The sequence below is a fragment of the Podarcis melisellensis genome (assembly GCF_964234715.1).
Source record: "Podarcis melisellensis genome assembly, chromosome: 16".
NCBI classification, from domain to species: Eukaryota; Metazoa; Chordata; class Lepidosauria; order Squamata; family Lacertidae; genus Podarcis; species Podarcis melisellensis.
Genome location: NC_138533.1, coordinates 18,649,786 through 18,669,168, shown reverse-complemented (window position 1 = coordinate 18,669,168; position 19,383 = coordinate 18,649,786). Strand labels below are relative to the sequence as shown.

General features: G+C 48.8%; 1 protein-coding gene across 1 annotated transcript in view; it reads right to left on the bottom strand.

The window, feature by feature from the left end:
- Positions 1-19,285, bottom strand: part of COPA (COPI coat complex subunit alpha) — a 31,899-nt gene extending 12,614 nt beyond the window's left edge. The window contains exons 1-18 of the mRNA XM_081892219.1: positions 19,132-19,285; positions 18,120-18,233; positions 17,161-17,234; positions 16,680-16,760; positions 16,398-16,474; positions 15,321-15,430; positions 12,133-12,242; positions 10,992-11,091; positions 10,082-10,217; positions 9,486-9,568; positions 7,700-7,850; positions 6,925-6,991; positions 6,281-6,356; positions 4,037-4,119; positions 2,888-3,027; positions 2,227-2,312; positions 1,852-1,990; positions 129-291 (exon numbers count right to left, since the gene is read on the bottom strand). Coding sequence (XP_081748345.1) covers positions 129-291; positions 1,852-1,990; positions 2,227-2,312; positions 2,888-3,027; positions 4,037-4,119; positions 6,281-6,356; positions 6,925-6,991; positions 7,700-7,850; positions 9,486-9,568; positions 10,082-10,217; positions 10,992-11,091; positions 12,133-12,242; positions 15,321-15,430; positions 16,398-16,474; positions 16,680-16,760; positions 17,161-17,234; positions 18,120-18,233; positions 19,132-19,171 — 1,830 coding nt within the window. The 5' untranslated portion in view covers positions 19,172-19,285. The remainder of the gene's footprint in view (positions 1-128; positions 292-1,851; positions 1,991-2,226; positions 2,313-2,887; positions 3,028-4,036; positions 4,120-6,280; positions 6,357-6,924; positions 6,992-7,699; positions 7,851-9,485; positions 9,569-10,081; positions 10,218-10,991; positions 11,092-12,132; positions 12,243-15,320; positions 15,431-16,397; positions 16,475-16,679; positions 16,761-17,160; positions 17,235-18,119; positions 18,234-19,131) is intronic.
- Positions 19,286-19,383: the final 98 nt, after the last annotated feature.

Sequence of the window (19,383 nt, the reverse complement as noted above, 5' to 3'; positions counted from 1 at the left end):
GGCCATTTGAGAAGACCCCTCCTCTCCAACACTGGGCACGGATGGCAAGCAGGGGGTTGGACTCGATGGCCCTTGTGGTCTCTTCCAACTCTATGATTCTATGATTCTAGGAAGCAGGCAGCACGCACCTCGTCATACTTCCGGTTGATGAGAGCCAGCTTGAACTTGAACTCTGTTGGGTCAATGGTCAGGACTCGGGGGCGGCATTCGCGATCCAGGCAGTAGACGTTGTTCCCCTTCACCCGCGTCACGTAGATAGGAAGGTCCAAGGTGCGGATGATCCCGTGGTCTCTGGATGGGGAATGCGGAAGCAGGAGTTGTGGGGGGTGTCAGTGACTAGACCAAGGAAGAATGGTGGGAGCCCCCCCCTTTTTCTGAACCTTCCGAAGGGCAGGAGGACAATATTGATTTAGAACAGTGGTTTGCAGAAGAGCACAGTCCAGAGGGCAAAAGCTAGGAAATACTGGGTGAGGAACAGCTAGAAGAGGAAACTCCAAGAGAGAGAGAGAGAGCTGGCAGACTGTGTCCTTGGACAGCATTCCTGACCCCACCCCACCCCTCGCCTAAGAAAGTGATAGAACAGAAAGTGCAACGGCAAGAAGCTCAGATTACCTGACATAGGAGTGACATAGATTAATGGGGACAGAGGGGGTGAACCTTTACTGGGAGAAACACCATTTTTTAGAGAGATATGCATTCTCTCACTGTGATTATTAAAGAACTTATCTAGTACGAACGCTCCTTTCGTTTGATCTGCTTATTTACTGCCACTGGGGGAAGGATCCAATTCCCTGAAGCTTGGCAGGGGGAATGGGCAGAAAATGGGGACCTCCCTTTAAATTTACAAGATTGAAAGTGGGGGGGGGGGAGAGGAGGACACTTTCTGCTACTGGATAAGCTTTGGAACTTTGTAGTAAAACTGATTTAATATAATGATTGAGCTCTAACTAAGCTTTGCTTCTACTAGGGACTGGAAAGGGAGAGGAAGGGCACTCGAGCTCCATGATCTTTACATCCATGAGCCATCCTCCTTGGCAAACTCCTTCCAGATCTTGGTCTCTGCCATTTCTGTTCACTCAGGTCAGCTTTGTTTATAAGAGGGCAAGAAGAGCCTGCTGGATGCCCGTGGGGAGACTTTCAAGCAGGATCTGAGCACAAGAGCACAGACCCCCTCCTGCAAATGTTCCCAGCAACTGGTTTTCAGAAGCATTACTGCCCCTGATTATAGAGGCAGAGCACAGCCATTATGGCTAGTAGCTGTTGAGTCACACTTAACACCATGCCACGGTTAAAACAAATCAAGGTTTACAAGCCAACAACAAACCATGGCTCCAGATCATGGTCTGTTGGGCAGTAAACATACCACTGGAGAAGGCTCAGATGATCTAACAAGCCATGGTTTAATAAACTGCATGAAGGTCTCTCTTTAAAAAGCAAGTGCAGGCTTCCTCTCAAGACCAGGTGCTAACAAGGATTTTAATGCTGTTACTAAATCCTACTGACTGCACACCAGCTTTTTAGAGCATTGAGAGAACGCCTGTTTTGCAGCTATGGCGCAGAGTACTTTGTCCCTAGGAACTTGTTGTTGTTGAGTGTATCAGGTTTTCCCTGTCTTCACAGTGCTAATTCATGTATCTTCAAAACACAGGTATGGCTGCTGAAAAAGCAGGCCCAAAAGCATCTTCAGGAGAGGAGGAGTTGCTTTGGCTTATGCTTCAGAGGGCAGTGATCAAAGTAAAAATAAGTGCCACTTTTGTTTACAACCATCCTGGATAGCATTTTTGGAAGCACCATCATCTTGATCATTGATATTCTGCTGGACACCGCAGTCCATTCACGCTGCCCGCTTACCCGGTGGTGACGGCATATTTGATGTGGTTGCTTGTGGTGTAGATGAAGACTCCGCTCTCGTCCCAGGCGCCGCTCTTGACCCGGATGTTCTCATGGATGTTACAAAGCGACTCCAGCTTCCTGTTGCAAATCATGATGGCTGGAGAGGCAGAGCAGAGGAGAGATGTCATGCTCAAGAGGGCTTACTCCTAAGTAACCCCAACTGAAACAAATCCAAAGTACAGGGCCTCCCAGCCTAGGCACTACACTGTCCCAATGCCCTCTACTTTGGGGGAAGATGAGGAAGCTGCAAAATGGAGCAACCCAGAAAATGAAAATCACTGATACGAAAGCCTTGGGTCTTGCTGTCAAGACACCTGTGAGGCCTCTTCTTACCGTGCTTTGCCAGGAGAGCCACGTGGGACATGTCAGCCGACCAGATGACATACTTCACCTTGGAGATCTTGACAGAGGCCAGAGTCCTGCAGGAAGGGAGCAGCCCCCCAGTCCATGAAGTCACACCAGGACATGCCACCTTCCCTTCTTCCCCATTTGCCCACTATTCGAACGCAGGAGAAGCAGCAATCAATTGGCTGGGGGTGGGGAGGTAGTACCACAGGCAGAAAAAGGCTTTAGCCTACGGACCACGTGAGACCTATGCCGAATCTGCCTCAACTGGCCCACAGAAACCAGCTCTTCTCCTTTCTCTAGGGCAGTTCTCTGGGAATCCCTGGTGGCCAAGAACACCCCCAGATACCCTACAATATGCATGTTATCTGTGGTATCTTAAGGAAACCTGGCAGCTGAAAGGTGCTCACAGAAAAAAATCTGCAAGTGTTGGGTAAGGATCAGCAACTGGGAGCCTCTGGGCCAAATCCAGCCAGGTGTTTCTACTCCCCCATCCAGAGAGAAGGAAATCAGAGGGTTCTACAATTACAGCCTTGGGCTTCCGTGTCAAAGTGACAAAGCTGGTAAAGGTCGTTGCCCACCTGGCGTTTGTCTGATGGACTCCACCACCACCCCAGGTCAGAGGTCACCTGCTGCTGAAGGTTCTTACCGTTTCTGCTGCACATCAAAGAGGGTGATGGAATCAGCATCTCTCAGCAGCAGGTTCCCAGTCCCGGCATAGAAAATCTCATCGCAGTTGGGAACCTGGACCTTCTTGGTGATCTCATTTTTCAGGTTCTTGATCAGAATCTGCCATTTCAGCAGGCAGGCAAGAGACCACAAAAATCAGGGAGAGGAGGGAAGAGAGAAATCAGGCACACGAAAGCGAAATCTGGATGAACAAGACTCGTTGCTGGCTCAGGACCTCGCACAGAGATGCTCAGCACCTTTGCTTGCTACTCAGTGTTGCCTTGTCCCTTCTCATTTTAATCTGCCACATAACCTGACAACGGCTTGCAGGGATAGCTCACAATCAAGAGAGAGAGAGAGAAGGAAACAGAGAGCAGCAGTGCAGTGTAGTGGCTGAGACTAAGCTGCGAAGCAGAACGCTCCATTTGAATCTCGGCTGATATGAATTGCCTCAGGGGACTTGGCCAAGCCATAAATTCTCTCAGGCTCACCATATGCAACACGGAGAACAGTGTTCCTGTCAGGGAATAACTGCACCTTCTAGAAAGAGCATTTCTGTTCCGATAGGATTTCCCAGCTTGATGGATGGGTCTCTACCACGAGTGCCCACTTGTTAGGACTTCCGCCTTGTGTTAAACGTATTTGCTCTCTTTGTGTTTTTAACTGTTTTTAACTATCTTACGTGTAAAATTATCTCAAAACAATGATTTAGAAAGTGACTAATTAATTCATTGTTATAATAAATAATAATAAATAATAATAAATTCCTGTGCTCCAATGCACAGACTTCTTTGATTTTCAAACTCTCTTCCTAAATCAACGTTTCTCTATCAGGATTCCATGAAACTTGTGGAAGTTCCAAGCTCAGGCAGGAGAAGCTGAGGCTCATGGGAAGGAAAGCAAGGCTTGATGGGACGGGCAGAGCGTTTCACACGAAGCTTATGCCGAATCAGACCCTCAGTCATCCTAGCTCAGTATTTTATCAACACTGACTGGCAGCAGCTCTCCAGGGTTTCAGAAAGGGAGTCCCTCCCACCCTCCCTGGAGATTCCACTGGGGAATGAACCTCAGACCTTCTGCATGTCAGGCAGATGTCCTGCCGCTGAGCTACGTGGTTCTTCCCACTCACCGAGTGCATCCGATCCAAGACAGCAAAGCGGTTCCGAGCTACCCACACAGCTGTCAGCCCAGAGGAGCGTTTCCCTTCAGGAGCTGGGGGTGGGGTGGAATAATAAATGACAGGCATTAAGTCATATACCGCTGGCTCTGCTCCAGCTCTGCTCCTGCGGATCAGCTGCTCTCTCCCTACTCACCCCCCGACTCCCATTTAACCTCAGGCTACATGTAAGATCCAGGCCCTCCTCCTCTCTGCCTCTGACACATACTTTTGGATTCTCAAAGTGGCCCACTGAAGGAGCCAAGCAGTCGCTGGGGGAACCGGCGCCACGACTGGCTGGCAAAGGAGGAAGCAGCCATCCCGGCTGACACGCCACTATGTCACGCTAATGAGCTATGCCTCTGCAGCCAAACAAAGCAAGCGCCGAGGGTCCTGTAGCCAACACAGGCCCCTCCTTTGCCTCTGCTTCCAGCAGCTGTTGCCTCGCACTGAAGCACAAAGCAACGAATGTCAAGAGAAGACGCCTCTCCGGGAGAGAACTGTACACAGTGAGGAATCTGGGCCGCTTCAGATATGCAGGCGAGGCCACCAAAGACGCAGGGCTCAGCGCTTCCTGCAGCCAAAGGGCAGTACCGTATTTTTTGCTCCATAAAACACACACTTTTTCCTCCTAAAAAGTAAGGGGAAATGTGTGTGCGTCTTATGGAGTGAATGCAGGCTGCGCAGCTATCTCTGAAGCCAGCACAGCAAGAGGGAGAGCTGCGCAGCGCCTCTTGTTGTGCTGGCTTCAGAGATAGCTGCGCAGCTTGCTCTGGCTTTTCAGGGAGGTGGGAGAAGGGACAGAGGGCAGCCCGTCAGTCCCTTCTCCCACCTCCCGGAAAAGCCAGCAAGAGCCACTCTATCTTTAAAGAGCTGTGGCGAGTGAGCATGTCTGTGGCATGTCTAGGTGCCCCAGCCACTCTGGGCAGATTCCAACAAATATAAAAGCATAATAAAACACCAAACGGTAAAGACTTCCTGATACAGGGCTGCCTTCAGGTGTCTTCTAGAAGTTGTGCAGCTCTTTATCTCCTTGACATCTGGTGGAAGGGCATTCCACAGGGCGGGAGCCACTACCGAGAAGGCCCTCTGCCTGGTTCCCTGTAACTTCATTTCTCTAAGTGAGGGAACCCCCAGAAGGCCGTTGGAGCTGGACCTCAGTGTCCGGGCTGAACGATGGGGGTGGAGATGCTCCTTCGGGTATACCATTCCGTCAGTTATACAGGGGATAAGTATACTGGGCCCTCTTTGCATAGTTACTCTGCAAATATCTGCAAATTATCCAACAGTTCCCCACTTGATGATTTTGGTGGTAATGCACATAATCAAAACGGGAAAGGCCACAAGAATATACCAGTACCGCCTTCATGTTTGGAAAGCACAGTAGGAAACAAATTTTCCTCTTTTTGCCATCACACAAAGTGAAAAGAAGAGCCTTAACACTCTTACCACTATGAAAATGCTGAGGAAACAGGGCGGCCCAAATATTTGCTTGCAAGAGCTACCAACATCGCGGGATATAAGAGCGAGAATCGAAAGCGCCCCAGAGTCCTGAGTGCCAGAAGGAGCTCAGCTCACAGCAAGGCTGGAACGCAACTAGCAGAATTTCTGTGTCTCGGAACGAGGGGAGGTAACATTGCCTTTATAGCAAATGGTGCCTGGCAGCCAAGCAGAGCCCATTAATCTGCTAATGCAGGAGGCTGGCCTGGCTCATGCATCACTGGAACTCGCTCCGGGAGCTTTTACTGCCGTGACGTCAGAGGCAGGGGAGACCCAGCTGGAACTTCAACTCCCAAGTGGAACGAGAGGCACTTGGAAGGAAGAAGTTCCAGCAGCACATTTTGATGGGCAGATTACACGCCTGGTCTGGAATTGGCCAAGAGGGAGAGAATGAGCACTGGGCACTTGTACAGCTACTTTGGAAGCAGAGAGGCCTGCCTGGGACGGAGCTGCTTTGCTAGGAGATCCATCACGACAGGCAAGCCAGTGAGGCGGCCTGCTGGGCAGAGAGGCAAGATGGATAGTTTCTAATAACTGATTTATAAAAAATATATTTGCAACCGTAAAAGCGAGGGGGACAAACATGAATTTTTCAAGTCAAAAGAACCTGCCAAGAGCATGTGGGCTCCGCAGGAATGGTGGAGAAGGAACCCAGTTGTGATTTTCGGAGGGCGGGGGAAGGCGGTGGAGGCAGGGAGGAACAGATGCAAAGCTCACCATCAGGATTCTGGGAATCAGCATCCTTAGGAATGGTGTACAGGTCGTAGGTGCTGTTCTCCAGATTACTGGCTCTCTGTGGAGAGAGGAAGAATTCTACACGTCAGACCAGCTCTCTCGGGACTAGGATTTCTTTCAACTGTTTGTGCTTGTTTCTTTTGCTTGGCAATCGCGCTCCAGCATTCGGCACTAGCCTGCAGGTCAAGCCCAGGGGAAGCCCCACATAGAGCGCACTGCAGTAATCCAGATTTAGTAATCTAGAATTAGGCAAATTCAAGGAAGAGAAGATCTATCCGTGGGCATTAAGCCACAAAGGCAATAGACTACCTCTGAATCTGGAGGATCCAAATCTGCAAATACAAGCTGGGAGAGGCCGGGGGGTTGCCTCCTTGGAGGCATCTGGTTGGTTACTGTGGGAAGTAAGAATACTGGACTAGAAGGGCCCTTTTTGTCCAAGGCAAGTAGCAGGTTCCTTGGGCAGCCGCCCTGTTCTTCCACTTTCTGAAAAGGTGGACACGCACATCGCCTCTGCAGGACTGAGCCCCACAAGTGGCAAGGCCTCAAAACGAGCCCCAAACCCCTTAGCAAAGGGCGATGAAGTCACCCAACAAGCCTTGCGGAACTCCAGGTTAGCTTCAGCTTACCGTGCAGAGGAGGACGGCGTTCTCCGCAGGGTTGTAGGACATGTTGAACACAGGGAACTTGGAGCCGCTGAGAAGGAGGAAAGTAACAAATGAGGAAAGCAGGGAGAGCACAAATAGTATCTGGCCTGTGTCACAGCTCTGGCTTAAAGCAGCAGCCACTGACGCAGAAGGAAAGGACCCCCATGACCCCCCCAAAAAAGGTCCTGGGCTGCAAGGTGCTCTGCTGGTTGTCTGCCTCCATGGTTAGGAGGTGGTAATGCTTCTGAACTACAGTAGCTGGTAACCACAGTGAGAGAGAGAGAGCGCCAGTGTGGTGTAGTGGTTAAGAGCAGTAGACTCGTAATCTGGTGAACCAGGTTTGATTCCCTCCTCCTCCACATGCAGCTGCTGGGTGACCTTGGGCTAGTCACACTTCTCTGAAGTCTCTCAGCCTCACTCACCTCACAGAGTATTTGTTGTGGGGGAGGAAGGGAAAGGAGAATGCTGGCCGCTTTGAGACTCCTTCGGGTAGTGATAATGCAGGATATCAAATCCAAACTACTCCTACTCCTCCTCTCGTGTTCGGGGCCTGCTTGCCGGTTTCCCAACAAAGGCAGCTGGCTGACCTCTGTGAGAACAGGATGCTGGACTCGATGGGCCACTGGCGTGATCCAGCAGGCTCTTATGGTGTTCTTGTGTACAAGCAGCACATGCAGCCTTCTCCGCCCACAAGAAGCACAAAACAACCACGTAGCAACAGTGGTGGAAGGCATCGAGCGGAAGAGGACCTCCTCACCTTCTCAGCTGCATTACGGCAACATCTTTGGAGCTGTTGAAGTCCAGCTGTCGCAGGAAGCGGTCCTTCACGTAGTAGAGCATGTTGCCATGCACAGCGTATGCTGGTCGCTCACGCTCCAGCTTGAAGACAATCATGCCGCCATCGTGTCCTGGAGACCGGAGAGAGAGGCAACCATGTTAAGACTTCTGCAGCCAACGCTACAAGCAGACTCACGGCCCCTTGCGGGGGGGGGGGAGGCAAAATAGCATGCCCTCCAGGCTGAAGGGTCACAGCTCAAGGATGGAGCACCTGCCATGTACGCGGAAGGTCAGAGGTTTAATCCCTGGTGTGGAAACAGATTATACCTTATACAGTGATACCTCGGGTTAAGAACTTAATTAGTTCCAGAGATCTGTTGTTTACCTGAAACTGTTCGTAATCTGAGGTACCACTTTAGCTAATGGGGCCTCCTGCTGCCGACACGCAATTTCTGTTCTCATCCTGAAGTAAAGTTCTTAACCCGAGGCACTATTTCTGGGTTAGCAGAGTCTGTAACCTGAAGCATCTGTAACCCGAGGTACCACTGTACCAAGCCAGACTCTAGCTCAGTATTGTCTGCAATGCCTGGCAGTGGCTCTACAGAATTCTAGGCAGGAGACTGACCAAAGCCTAGCTGGAGATGCCAGGGGTTGAATCCGGGGACCTTCCGCTTGCAAGGCAGACACTCTTCCCTATGGCATCTCAAGGTGGGGCTAGGAGAAGCCCCAGTAGCTATTGTCTCAGTGGTGGCCCTGCACCTTTGAGCTCTTCCTCATCCGAGGCAGGAATGTTAAGCTTTTGGCACCAGCTGAAAACCTGGCTATCTTGGGAGCTTAGTTCCAGGATGAATGTTTATTTTATTGGTGCTTTTTGGTAATTTTTGTTTTGTTTTGCAACAACAGCACAACAAAAACAAAGCAGCTGCAGGGCCCCAATCCAGATCAGGTGCCCATGCAGGTTTCCGCCTGAAAATTTGCCTTGCTATTTGACCCCCCCCCCCCGAATGCTGTTTGCAGAGAGTGGAAGCTATGCGAGCAATGTGCAGTCAGAAGGGAGAGCTTTTCAACAGGAAATCCAGTACCAGGGCCCAATCGGGAATGAGAGCACGTTCCAGATCAAGGTTCCACAGCAGCTTATTCTCTCCAAAGACCAATGCACCCAGGTTAAGTGTATTCATTAGAACACTTGACTGTTTTGCAAGCAAAGGCATATTAAAGCACCTTTAAAGGAGAAGGTGCAAGATGCTTCAAAGGGCACTTTCCAGGTATTCCTGTGTTCCTCTTTTAAACCTCTGACATTGGGTTTAAAGCATGGGAAGATCTGCAAAGCCACAAGAGGGATGCAGGTGGGTGGGTGACCCCACTCACACATCAATCATGAGATGTTATAATGATGGCATGTGACTGACAGATCATAAGCCCCACCCACCTGTCAAATTTGGCCTGTGAGGCCAAGCTTGATAAAAGATCTGGCCCCTGGAGCAAAAGATTCCCCCACCCCAGGACTGGACACTGCCAACTTGTTAGATACATGAACTGATCCTCTGCACTTCATAACATTTTTACCCCATTTTCTTTAAAATTATACAGTTATATCTGCCAACTGCAGAGACCATTTTGTGCATGCCATGACATGGGCTTGAAATCACAAAAGCAGATGCCACCATAAATCTGTTTGCCTTTTGGGTGAAGGAGATCCTTTTTTTTGGCATCTAGTGAAAACTCAGCATCAAATCCAAAGTGACTTCAAGAACAGATCCCATTACCTGCAGCAAAGAGGTTGAGGTTGGGGTGAGCTGCCAACACCCAAAAGCGGTCGTGATCCCTGCGGAAAGTCTGGACTCCCGTGCTGGGAAGGGGAGAATGAAAAACAGAGGCAGACTAATTAACACAAAACAACTGGACTGGTTTATTCAATTGATAGCCTCGAAGCAGCTATTTTCCTAACAGAGGGGGTGGGGAACCTCTGGCCTGCGGACTAAATGTGGCCAACACCATCCCAAAGTTTACTAACACTCCTTCCTCACCTGACCCCCAGATCTGGTGGCTCTGAGTTTTGGATCCCTCCATCACACAGCGGAAGGGCCGGAGATCAGTGGCAGAGCTTCTGCCTTGTGAGGAGGAGGCCCCAGGGTTCAATCCCCAATGGCATCTCCAGACAGGGCTGGGGAAAAGCTCCCTGCTTAAACTGTGGGGAGCCACTGCAGACAAAACTGATAAGATGGACTGATAGCCTGACTTTCTATAAGGCAGCTTCCTGTGTATTCCAGCCAGGCACTTGGCATTCCAGAGCGTATTCTTTTAAATAGTGCAGGGCCCGATATCCCGAGATCAGGAAGGGCAGGCAGGATGGTGCACTTACCGCTTAGACATATCCCAGACACGGATGCTCTTGTCCTCAGAGTTGCTGAGGATGAGCTCCTGGCGGGGGTGAAACACGGCGCAAGAGACGTTGTTGTAATGTCCGCGGCAGGTGTCTACCTCCCAGGCTTTCGACTCTAAGGATAAGAAGGCTGGTGATCACGAACCACTTCCTTGGCAGAGAGGTCAGGGAGATGAGACCCTCCCCTTGAGCTTGTAGAGCAACTCTACAAGGTCCTACATAGGGAATTGGTCCTGATAGTTGCCTAGAGTAGTTCTGGTGCCCAGCCTTTTCAGGTGCTAATTGTTTTTACCCTTTTAACGCATTTATACCCCACTTTTCTCCCAAGCTGGGATTCAAGGCGGCTTACAACAATTAAAAACAACATTACAAAATAAGTCATGAGCACAAATGAGTTAAAAGCTAAAATGCAGTTAATGATTAAAATGCAGAACACATTTGGAGCCAGCAATTAAAACACAGTTTGCCCCAACGTCAGCCCAGTGGTCAACAGTGCCTGCAACTTAGTTTCCAAAGGCCTTGGCCTTCTGGCAGAAGGATAACAACCAAAGGCCATCACTTCCAGGCTCTGCTTGCCTGCCTCCCAAGGAAGCTCAAGCCAGACGGACTTTTAAACTGGGCCGGCAAGGCATTCCTAAGGCTTCTGCAATCTTCTACTGCAGCTTGGCATAGGTTTGCCCGCTTTCTTCCCCTAACCTACCAGAGAAGCAATTCCTTCCGGTGCTGGGCTCATTTCTAAACAGCTATCAATGCTGGATCAGATTCCCACCCTGCAGCCAAGGTTCCTTCTCTTAAGTGCCCAGCCAGCCTAGCAGTGTATGCGGCTGGGTCCTTGCTCTTGCAACTTGACTCCATGGAGGGAGGGAGGAAGGAAGTGGACGGCGCTTACCATTCATCCGCCAGATCTTGACTTGCCGATCATCAGCCCCTGAAACTATGAGGGGCATGGTGGGGTGGAAAGCGGCCCAGTTCACACCACGGTCGTGCCCCTATGAGAAGAAGGTAACTAATCTCAGGCCGAGGCTGCCATTTTGGGAACTGGCAACATACAGTGGCAACACGTGCCAGTCAGTGGGATGTGAGGAGCAGAGTTGCTGTAGCTGCCACCCCCTGCCTGCTAATCCAAAGGGACCCACTCCATCCCTACAGTCAGAAGGGGCTAATATGGCCCTGCCTCTCTGCTCCTCCCTCAGCAAAAACTCTGCTTTACAATCTGGGCCAAGGGGAGAGGAAACAACTGCAACCGCCTCCTCCCTGGTCTTCTGCAGTCACCCCTGAGCCCTCTCACCTCTTTACCAAGAATTCAGCTATCAAAACCATCCATCTTTCTCACTGACCACATAATGCCCTTGACTCCAATCCAGAGTGAGCTCCTTATCTTCAAAGCTCTCCACTCCTCCATCCTAGGACCCTGTTATTTCCCCACCTAGAGTTTCGTTTGTCCAACTCCACCCACACTTGACCAACCCAAGATTTCTTTCTTACTCCCTCAAACTTCCCTGCCCTTTCACCCTTTCCTCCTCTTATATGTCCGGAACCACCTTCCAGAACACCCCTTTGAGGCCACCTCTCTAACTTGCTTCAAATCCTTCCTTCAAACACCCACCCTGCTTTACCCCCAAAGCCTTTGCCATAACCTTTCAGTATCCAAATTATTAAGTCCAAGAACTGCAAGGGACGTGAACTCTTCCCCCTGCCTGCTCCCTACTTCATTTCCCATCCCACTTCTGGTACTGTTCCCCAGAGCTGAATTTTAGACCACACGCTTCTCAGGGCAGGGTGCTATGCTCTTAATACTTTGCACATGGGTGGCACCATATAAACAATGGTTTGCAATAGGCTTGATCCTGAAGCAAGGATCTTTCTTGCAATCCAGCTCTGGAGGTTGCAGGTCTTGCTTCTCCTTGTTGCAGAATTACTCAGGGCAGGGTCCAAAGCCCCTGCCAACAGCTGCTTGTGTTCTGAGCAGTTTAAAATAGCAGATATGCAAAGGTGCCTCCCCCATGCACCCCTGCCCAAGCCAGGAGTACCTCAAGGACGTGCTTCACCACTGCATCAGTGGTGCCAAAGAGATCTACTCCAGTGATTCCCCTAACGTCCGACTCCACGGCTCCCGGGGAGAGGTTCTTCTTCCTCAGGCCTTCACGAAAGGTGAGAGTGAAGAGAGCAGGGGCAGAACATGAGGTTAGTGAGAGGATGCTGCAAAATTCAGAGGCAGGCTGTTTATATAAATGGAAGACATAAACCGGTGAAATGGAACAGAGAGAAAAGGGACCACGGGTTATTTTCATTCCCTACGAACATCTACTAGAACAATGCACAGTTGGAAGCGATTTCTACATTTCTTTGCAGTTCACTAGGGAAACTGAGACAACTTTGCAATCAGGAAGCAAAAAATCACCAGGCTAGGAATGCTGCCGCTGCTGAGTTACTTGGTTGAAGGCCAAAGAGAAATGGAAAAAAAAGTTAATCGGTACCTAATATATTGGATCTGAAGCATTCTGGCCTCTTATTTGAAATACAGATTTGGCTGTTAAAAGCCATCAAGTTCACATAACCAGGCGGGCACTTTCAACAAGGAACCTGATGCAATGGGCTGAGATCCAGGAAGGTCTAGGCTCAGGCAGGAGCCTCCTTGAGTCGAGAGTGGAAGGAACCACCTGCACGCCTCATCCAGGAGATACTGAAACATCTGGGGCTTCAAGGAGGTGGCAAAGGAACTGAACAACAGATGGAAAATTTTTGGAGAAGCTACACAAATCCAGAGGGAAAGGAGGACACTCACAGAATGAACCAGCTTTTTAATGCTGTGGGAGAGAGAGTGAGGTGTTTGTGTGAGAGACAGGCAGACAGATGTACAAGAGCTGTGGGGATTAATGTGGTCTGCAGAGCAGTTAGACAGCCTGGTCATGCGAAGGCACTGTCTGGCTCCAGGGTAGTTGGGTACGGTTAAAGGGGACTCTGAAAGCTCAGGCAAGAACTGAAGAACAAGCATCACCCTCGGAGCGTTAGACCACCCTGGACGCAGCTCACAGCACTCCCAACTCATTAGGAAGTCTAGCACCATCTTGTTTCTAGAGCTTTTCCAGAACTCCCCAGCCCAGCCTTTTGCTGCCTGGAACCTCAACAAGGCTCAACCTTTTAAGAACAAAGAGTGCCCCCGGCAAGGAATGGTTAGGAAATTGCTGTGCAACATTAACTCTTGTTAAGCCTTCCCTTCCTGCCATCCATTTCAAGGCTCAGCTTCCACCTGGATTAAAAGGGTGCAGGGAGGAAAAAAGGGAGTTATTTCAGAAACACCCCCGACAGGTTATTGTTAGTATCAAGAGCAGGGAAACTTCAGTTACAACGCAGCTTTTTCATGCATTTTAATACGGCAACCAGAATCCAGACCCAAATTGGCTCCTTTCACGCACTCTCTCAGCAGGAACAACGAGGACCCTGCACTCAGTTGCCCTGGAAACCCACCCACATGGCTGCTATGACTGTCTGTTTTCTCCAAGAAGTGCAGCAAATCCACAACATCCCTCTAATTATCAGGAGAGTTCGGGATGAGGCTACAAATCACTATAAACCCAGGATGAAATTTCCATTGTCAAAATGTAAGGAACAAGAATTAGCACAGGGAGGTGGTGAAAGACATTCCAGGTTCCAATTGAGCTCGGCCAGCTCACTAGGTGGATTTAAGACAAGCTATGGACCTATCTGCATCATGGGGACAATTCTGGTCTACGGTTGTTGTGCAGGTGACACTCCCTTCGCCCCAGCACTTTGCTCTCTAACTGGCATTTTGAGAGAGGATGACAACCAGCAGTGGGAATTAACTCAACATTTCCAGATCTGTAAAGATGTTGGAATAGTTTAAGGGTCTTCCAAACAAGCAGTTTGGAATTCTGCTGAGAGAGTCTGTGAACGTAGCAACAAGGGTGCTGGCAGAAGAGATTACAAAGCTCTCCCCGTCAGTAGCCAGGAAGCAGCAATCCTCTCCCCTCCCCACAGCTGGGTCATGTCTGAATGTGTGCTACAAAACTCCAGCAGCCCACCCAGCTGAAAACTGCAGTTGAGAAAGCGGCAAGTCTATTGTGCACTCACGAGGGGAGGGGTCCTTGCCCCCAGTTTTCATGTTCCACACTCCCACCTCCTCAGGCTCCCTCTTTTGCAACCAGGGCATGACTCTCCCTAGCTCAAAGAATTCTGCAAAGAATCCCTTGTCAATGGCCAGAGTGATGGAAGTTGCAGTTCAGCAACAGCTGGAGCACCAACAGTTCATCATACTTGCTCTACAGGTTCACTTTCCAGAGGGCTTCCAGGAGCTAGACCCCAAGGTCTGCAGCTTCACTGGAGCACGATCCTTCCTCCATGAGCACCCAGGTGCCTTGGCTCCTTTGCTCTGGCCCAGGGGCCCATCATATGGGCCTGCTCATTCCCAAATTGTGTGATGCTGTTTCCACCAGATCAAGAACGGATTCTTAGAACTTGGGGCCCAATGAGATCCAATGCACTACAGAAATTGGGGGAAGAGCATTATTCCATCGTGCATCCAATTAAACTGATATCATGACACACAATACTCTGATGGAATTTGCTGCTGGAAGATGACATGAGGGCTGCAGCCATAGATGTATTTAAGCAGGGATTCGGCAGCCATAGTGAAGGAAGAGACATCTATCAGCAGCTACTGGGCATGTTAACTAAACTGAATCCCAGTTGCTGGCATCAAATGTGGAAGAGGGCAGTTGGGAGAGGGCTTCTCAGAAGCATCTGGCTAGCTGCAGAGTAATTTCCTAGAGGTATTTGATTGGTTGGACAACTCTGATCAAACACAGGGCCCCAAGGTTCATGGCTCCTTCCACGTAGTGCTGATTTGCTAGTTGCACATTTACACCCAGCACAGGGGTTTCCTGCACTTCCCAACTGCTGTTAACAGCTGAGGAGCTACAAACTGATGACAAGTGTGCAGAGTGGACAGTTTCTACCCAAAATTAAAAGGAATCAAGCAAAACAGAGGGAAACACAGTGCCAGGATCTCCTGTGGTTTCACAGCACCTTCTGCAAAGCAGAGCTGCTGCCATAGGAACGGGGCTGGACTCTAATTACTCCTCTGCCCTGCCAGGATGGTCTACGGTCAACTTCTCTTTCTCTTGTGCTCCGCTTTCAACAACTGCAGTTTTGACCGTGGTGCTGCTGCTGGACAGCCCCCTCGACCTGGGCAGCTCACCAGAAATATCCCAAACGCGCACAGTCTGATCCAAGCTGGCTGATACCACCAGATCCTCCGAAGGGTGAAACTGAGCGCACATCACGTAATGGTTGTGTCCAGTCAGCACACTAGGAAGAAGGCAAGGAAGAGAGGGAAACACTTATGAGTAGTTCCTCTGAGTATTCAGGATCAAAGACATTCATTCAACAAGACAGCAGGGAGCAATTTATTTAGAAAATTCATGAGCCATCCCTTCAGCATAAATCTCCTGCAAAGGGCTGAGAATGGATGTCAGGGGCCAGATGCCCTTTTTGCGCTGTTTCTGACAAGGCCAGAAAAACAACAGCATTTCTTGGCTCTCCAGATCTCCACACTCTCAGCTATCTTCAATGTACTAAGTGAGGAAATTCACTTCAAGCAGCAGGTGTCAAACATGAGATCTGCTATCCACCTTCCACCTTTAACTCCCAGGAGGATCAAATTCAAGGGAAGAGGCTTGGTGAGCACTCCAGTCATGCTTCTCACTCTCAGCTTACTGATTATTTGTTTTTAATTATTAAGTGTTATTATTAATTTTATTACTTGCCCTTTACCAACAAGTCCTATGGCGAGTTACAGGAATTTAAAATTCAGAATTAAAAACAGTTAAAACATTGCATTCACAATAGGTTGATTTCTGAAACACTTAATTCAGGTGGCATATTTGGTTGCATTTTGATCCCACCCTTCTTCAAGGAGCCTGGGGTAGCTGATGCAGTTCTCCTCCCTCCTCCTCTTAACAATCCTGCAATGTAAGTTAGGCCAAGAGATAGCACACTCAGAAAGCACCCAGTGGGTTTCAAAGATGAGCAGTTATAGCCTGACACTAACCACTATGCCTGCCTTATGAGGCTGCTGCATTTCTGAGAAAGTGTACTTGAAATCCCCTGAACACTTAGAAAATGCTATATAAATAATATGATGACAACATGATTTTATAAATTGTCCAATTTCACCTATGAATTGAAGAATACAAGGCTCAGGGATTGCTTTCAATAAAAGTGCTTGGGAACCACAAACAAAAGACATCTGAATGAAGAAATATGTTTTGGTTACCAAACACAGGTTCTGGACTGCCAGTTCCAAACCCGAATGGTTTGATCATCAGAAGCACTCAGGATCCAAGGGTATTCCTACGAACAAAAAAAATACACATCCCTTTCTTTTCTTTCTGCTACATACTGCTTTCATGAAAAGAGGCAGCAAAGATACTTTGCAGAGCTGCTGCCCCAGTGCTGTTTTAGGGCCTTCAGACCTAAAGGCATGTAGAGCATCAAAACAGGATCTTGGCAGGAAAAAGCAAAACAGGCAGGACTGGGAGTGCCTTGCTGGACTCACATGATGGAAAAATGTGGTGCGGATGTAATCCAAGTGGCCCAACAAGGTGAAGAGACAGCGACGCAGCTTGTAATTCCAGACCTGAAAGTCAGACATCACAGGGTGTATACATCAGACAGCTGAGCACTCCAGATTCCCCCACAAGCATCCCATTTGGCAACTTTAAACATATTCATCCGTCTGTGCTAAGACTACTGCTAAATGAGCCTTCTGCCCAGCTATGGCTCTGTCTTGGGTCTCTCCAAAGAAAGCAGAGTAAGAGTAAGGGCTATAGAGCTCATCAAGTCCAGCATACTACTTCTGCCTGCTGTCAGTCATATCCCACTGAGGAGCCCCAAAGTGGGGTTGTCTTCAGCACTTGGCAGTCAGAGATATACTGCCACTGCCCATGCAGGCACTATTGCACTGTCGTGGCTAATAGCTTTCGAAAGATTTCTCCTCCTGCTGACTTCTTGCAAGAGGGTGAAGAGATCCGTGTTACCTTAATTTTGTAGTCATCCCCTCCAGACACGAAGAGTGGCTGCTGTTTGTGGAAATCAATCCCTCTGACAGGGCCTAAAAACACACACATACAAAAGACCGTGTAAATATTTCCCCATTTCTGGTACTTATTAAACAGGAGTACTCAATAGATTTTTGTCCATTCCAGTTGGCTACTTTGATTTCTTCTCCTAGTCCCTTCCCTGTCCCAGGACCTTCTTCTGTCAATGAAAAAGAGTTCTTCCTTGACTCAACACTGGGATTCCATAGCCCCAAACCATACTGCTCCTCCAGCCGACTCTTAGTTGCTTTGGCGGCAACAGTAGCTGCAAGACCCCACAGCTGCAAGACTCTCTTGTCCTATACACACACATACACCTTCCTTGGGACTGAGATCCAACAGCCTGCTGGGGGGTTTGTGTGAGGTTGATGGGCTGCAATTGGGTCTACTTTTAGCCCACGTTTCTTGCAAACCCCAAATATAGCTCCAAGTTCATAGGATTTTCATGAACTCCCACCTTGGAACTCTCACCTTGGAACTTTATACTGCAGCTTCTGTTACAAAAATTCCACTACAGCACTTAAAAACAAATATGCACTCCCCCCCCCACCCCAAATATAGCTCCAAGTTCATAGGATAACATGAACAGGAACAGAATAAAGGAAAGAAGTTAATTCAGAGGATGAGTTTCTCTGCATATAAAAAGGTGGCAGACAAAGGCCTATATAGGTTTAAGTTAAATTTCCTTTGAAGTGTTGCAGCAAAACATGTCAGAAAACCTTCATACAGGCAATCAAACATCCACTTGCCTATTTGAGATTATCAGATCCACTTGTATTTCTGTTTCTACTCACATCATGATTTGCAGTAAGATATGCAATAAAGCACCACAGGCTCCCACATTTTTTTAGGCAAGAGATCCTGCATATATGTGAACATTGTAAGGGAGCTCCACTTACCATCGTGTTCATCAAATTTGTCAATGAGTGTACACATCCGGTAGTCCCAGAGCTGGATTACTCCATTGTGCAGACTTGTTAAGATCCAAGGCCGCTTAGGGTGAAAGCTCAGCCCTGGGAAGGAAAAGGGGGAAGGATGGTTTTAATGTATTTTTAATCTTTGTTGGAAGCCGCCCAGAGTGGCTGGGGAAGCCCAGTCAGATGGGCAGAGTACAAATAATAAATTATTATTATTATTATTATTATTATTATTATTATTATTATTATTGACAACATATTTGTTCTTATTATTTTTGCTGTCTACATTCCATGCAGCCAGCCAGCAAAATATTTAACTTCCAGTGGAAATTTGAACCCGTCTCCTGGGTCACATTCAAATCCACTAACCATTACACCACACTGACTCCAAGGCTCCCCCATCTCTGGTGGGTAACTGTCAATGTTTAGCAGCTAGGCCATATTGCCTCGACCCCAAATTTCAGACACATATGGATCTACATTACCCAATGATATATGAAAAAAACTTAAGTCCCTGTTTTATGGCATATATTAAAGTGTGTGGACACGAACAGAGCTATATATTGGAAGGTAACTCTATTCACGTACACACCCTTTAATGTACTCACTATGCAAATCCACATAAACGTATATAAATACATACATAAATGTGTGTGTATACATATATAACGCTTGTAGATATGATTTATCTCTCTCACACACACACAAATGTGCCAACATTCCCGTTATCTACCAACAACGCAAGAAGTTGCGCTTGTAACCTTCACAACTTTCGCACTGATTCCCCAAGGCGGAAAAACCCTCTGCCCCAACGGCAATCCCATGCAGGTCTACTCGGAAGCAAGCCCCGCTATTCTTAACGGGGAGCACTTCACACGTAAGCGTAAGGCTACGACCATGCACGCACTAACCCGGGAGCAAAGCAGCAGGGCTTACTCCCGAGTAGACCTGAGCAACGCTAAGGAGACGGGCCCTCCTCCCCCTCCCCGGGTACCTTTGACGCGGGCCGATTTAGTCTCGAACTTGGTGAGCATCTTCGGGCCTGGCAGCCTCCGCGCCCCGAAGCAGAAGCGACAACCAGAGCAGCCTCCACGTCACCGCCCGCTGCCGGAGCGTCCCGCAAGCCAACTCAGCACTTCCGCTTCCGTCTAGGAAACCATAGATTACAAACGGGAATGGGGAGGGAACAGCCTTTCTGAGAAAAGAGCGCCTCCTGGGGGAAGCGAAGGAAAGGTCCTCCAGCAAA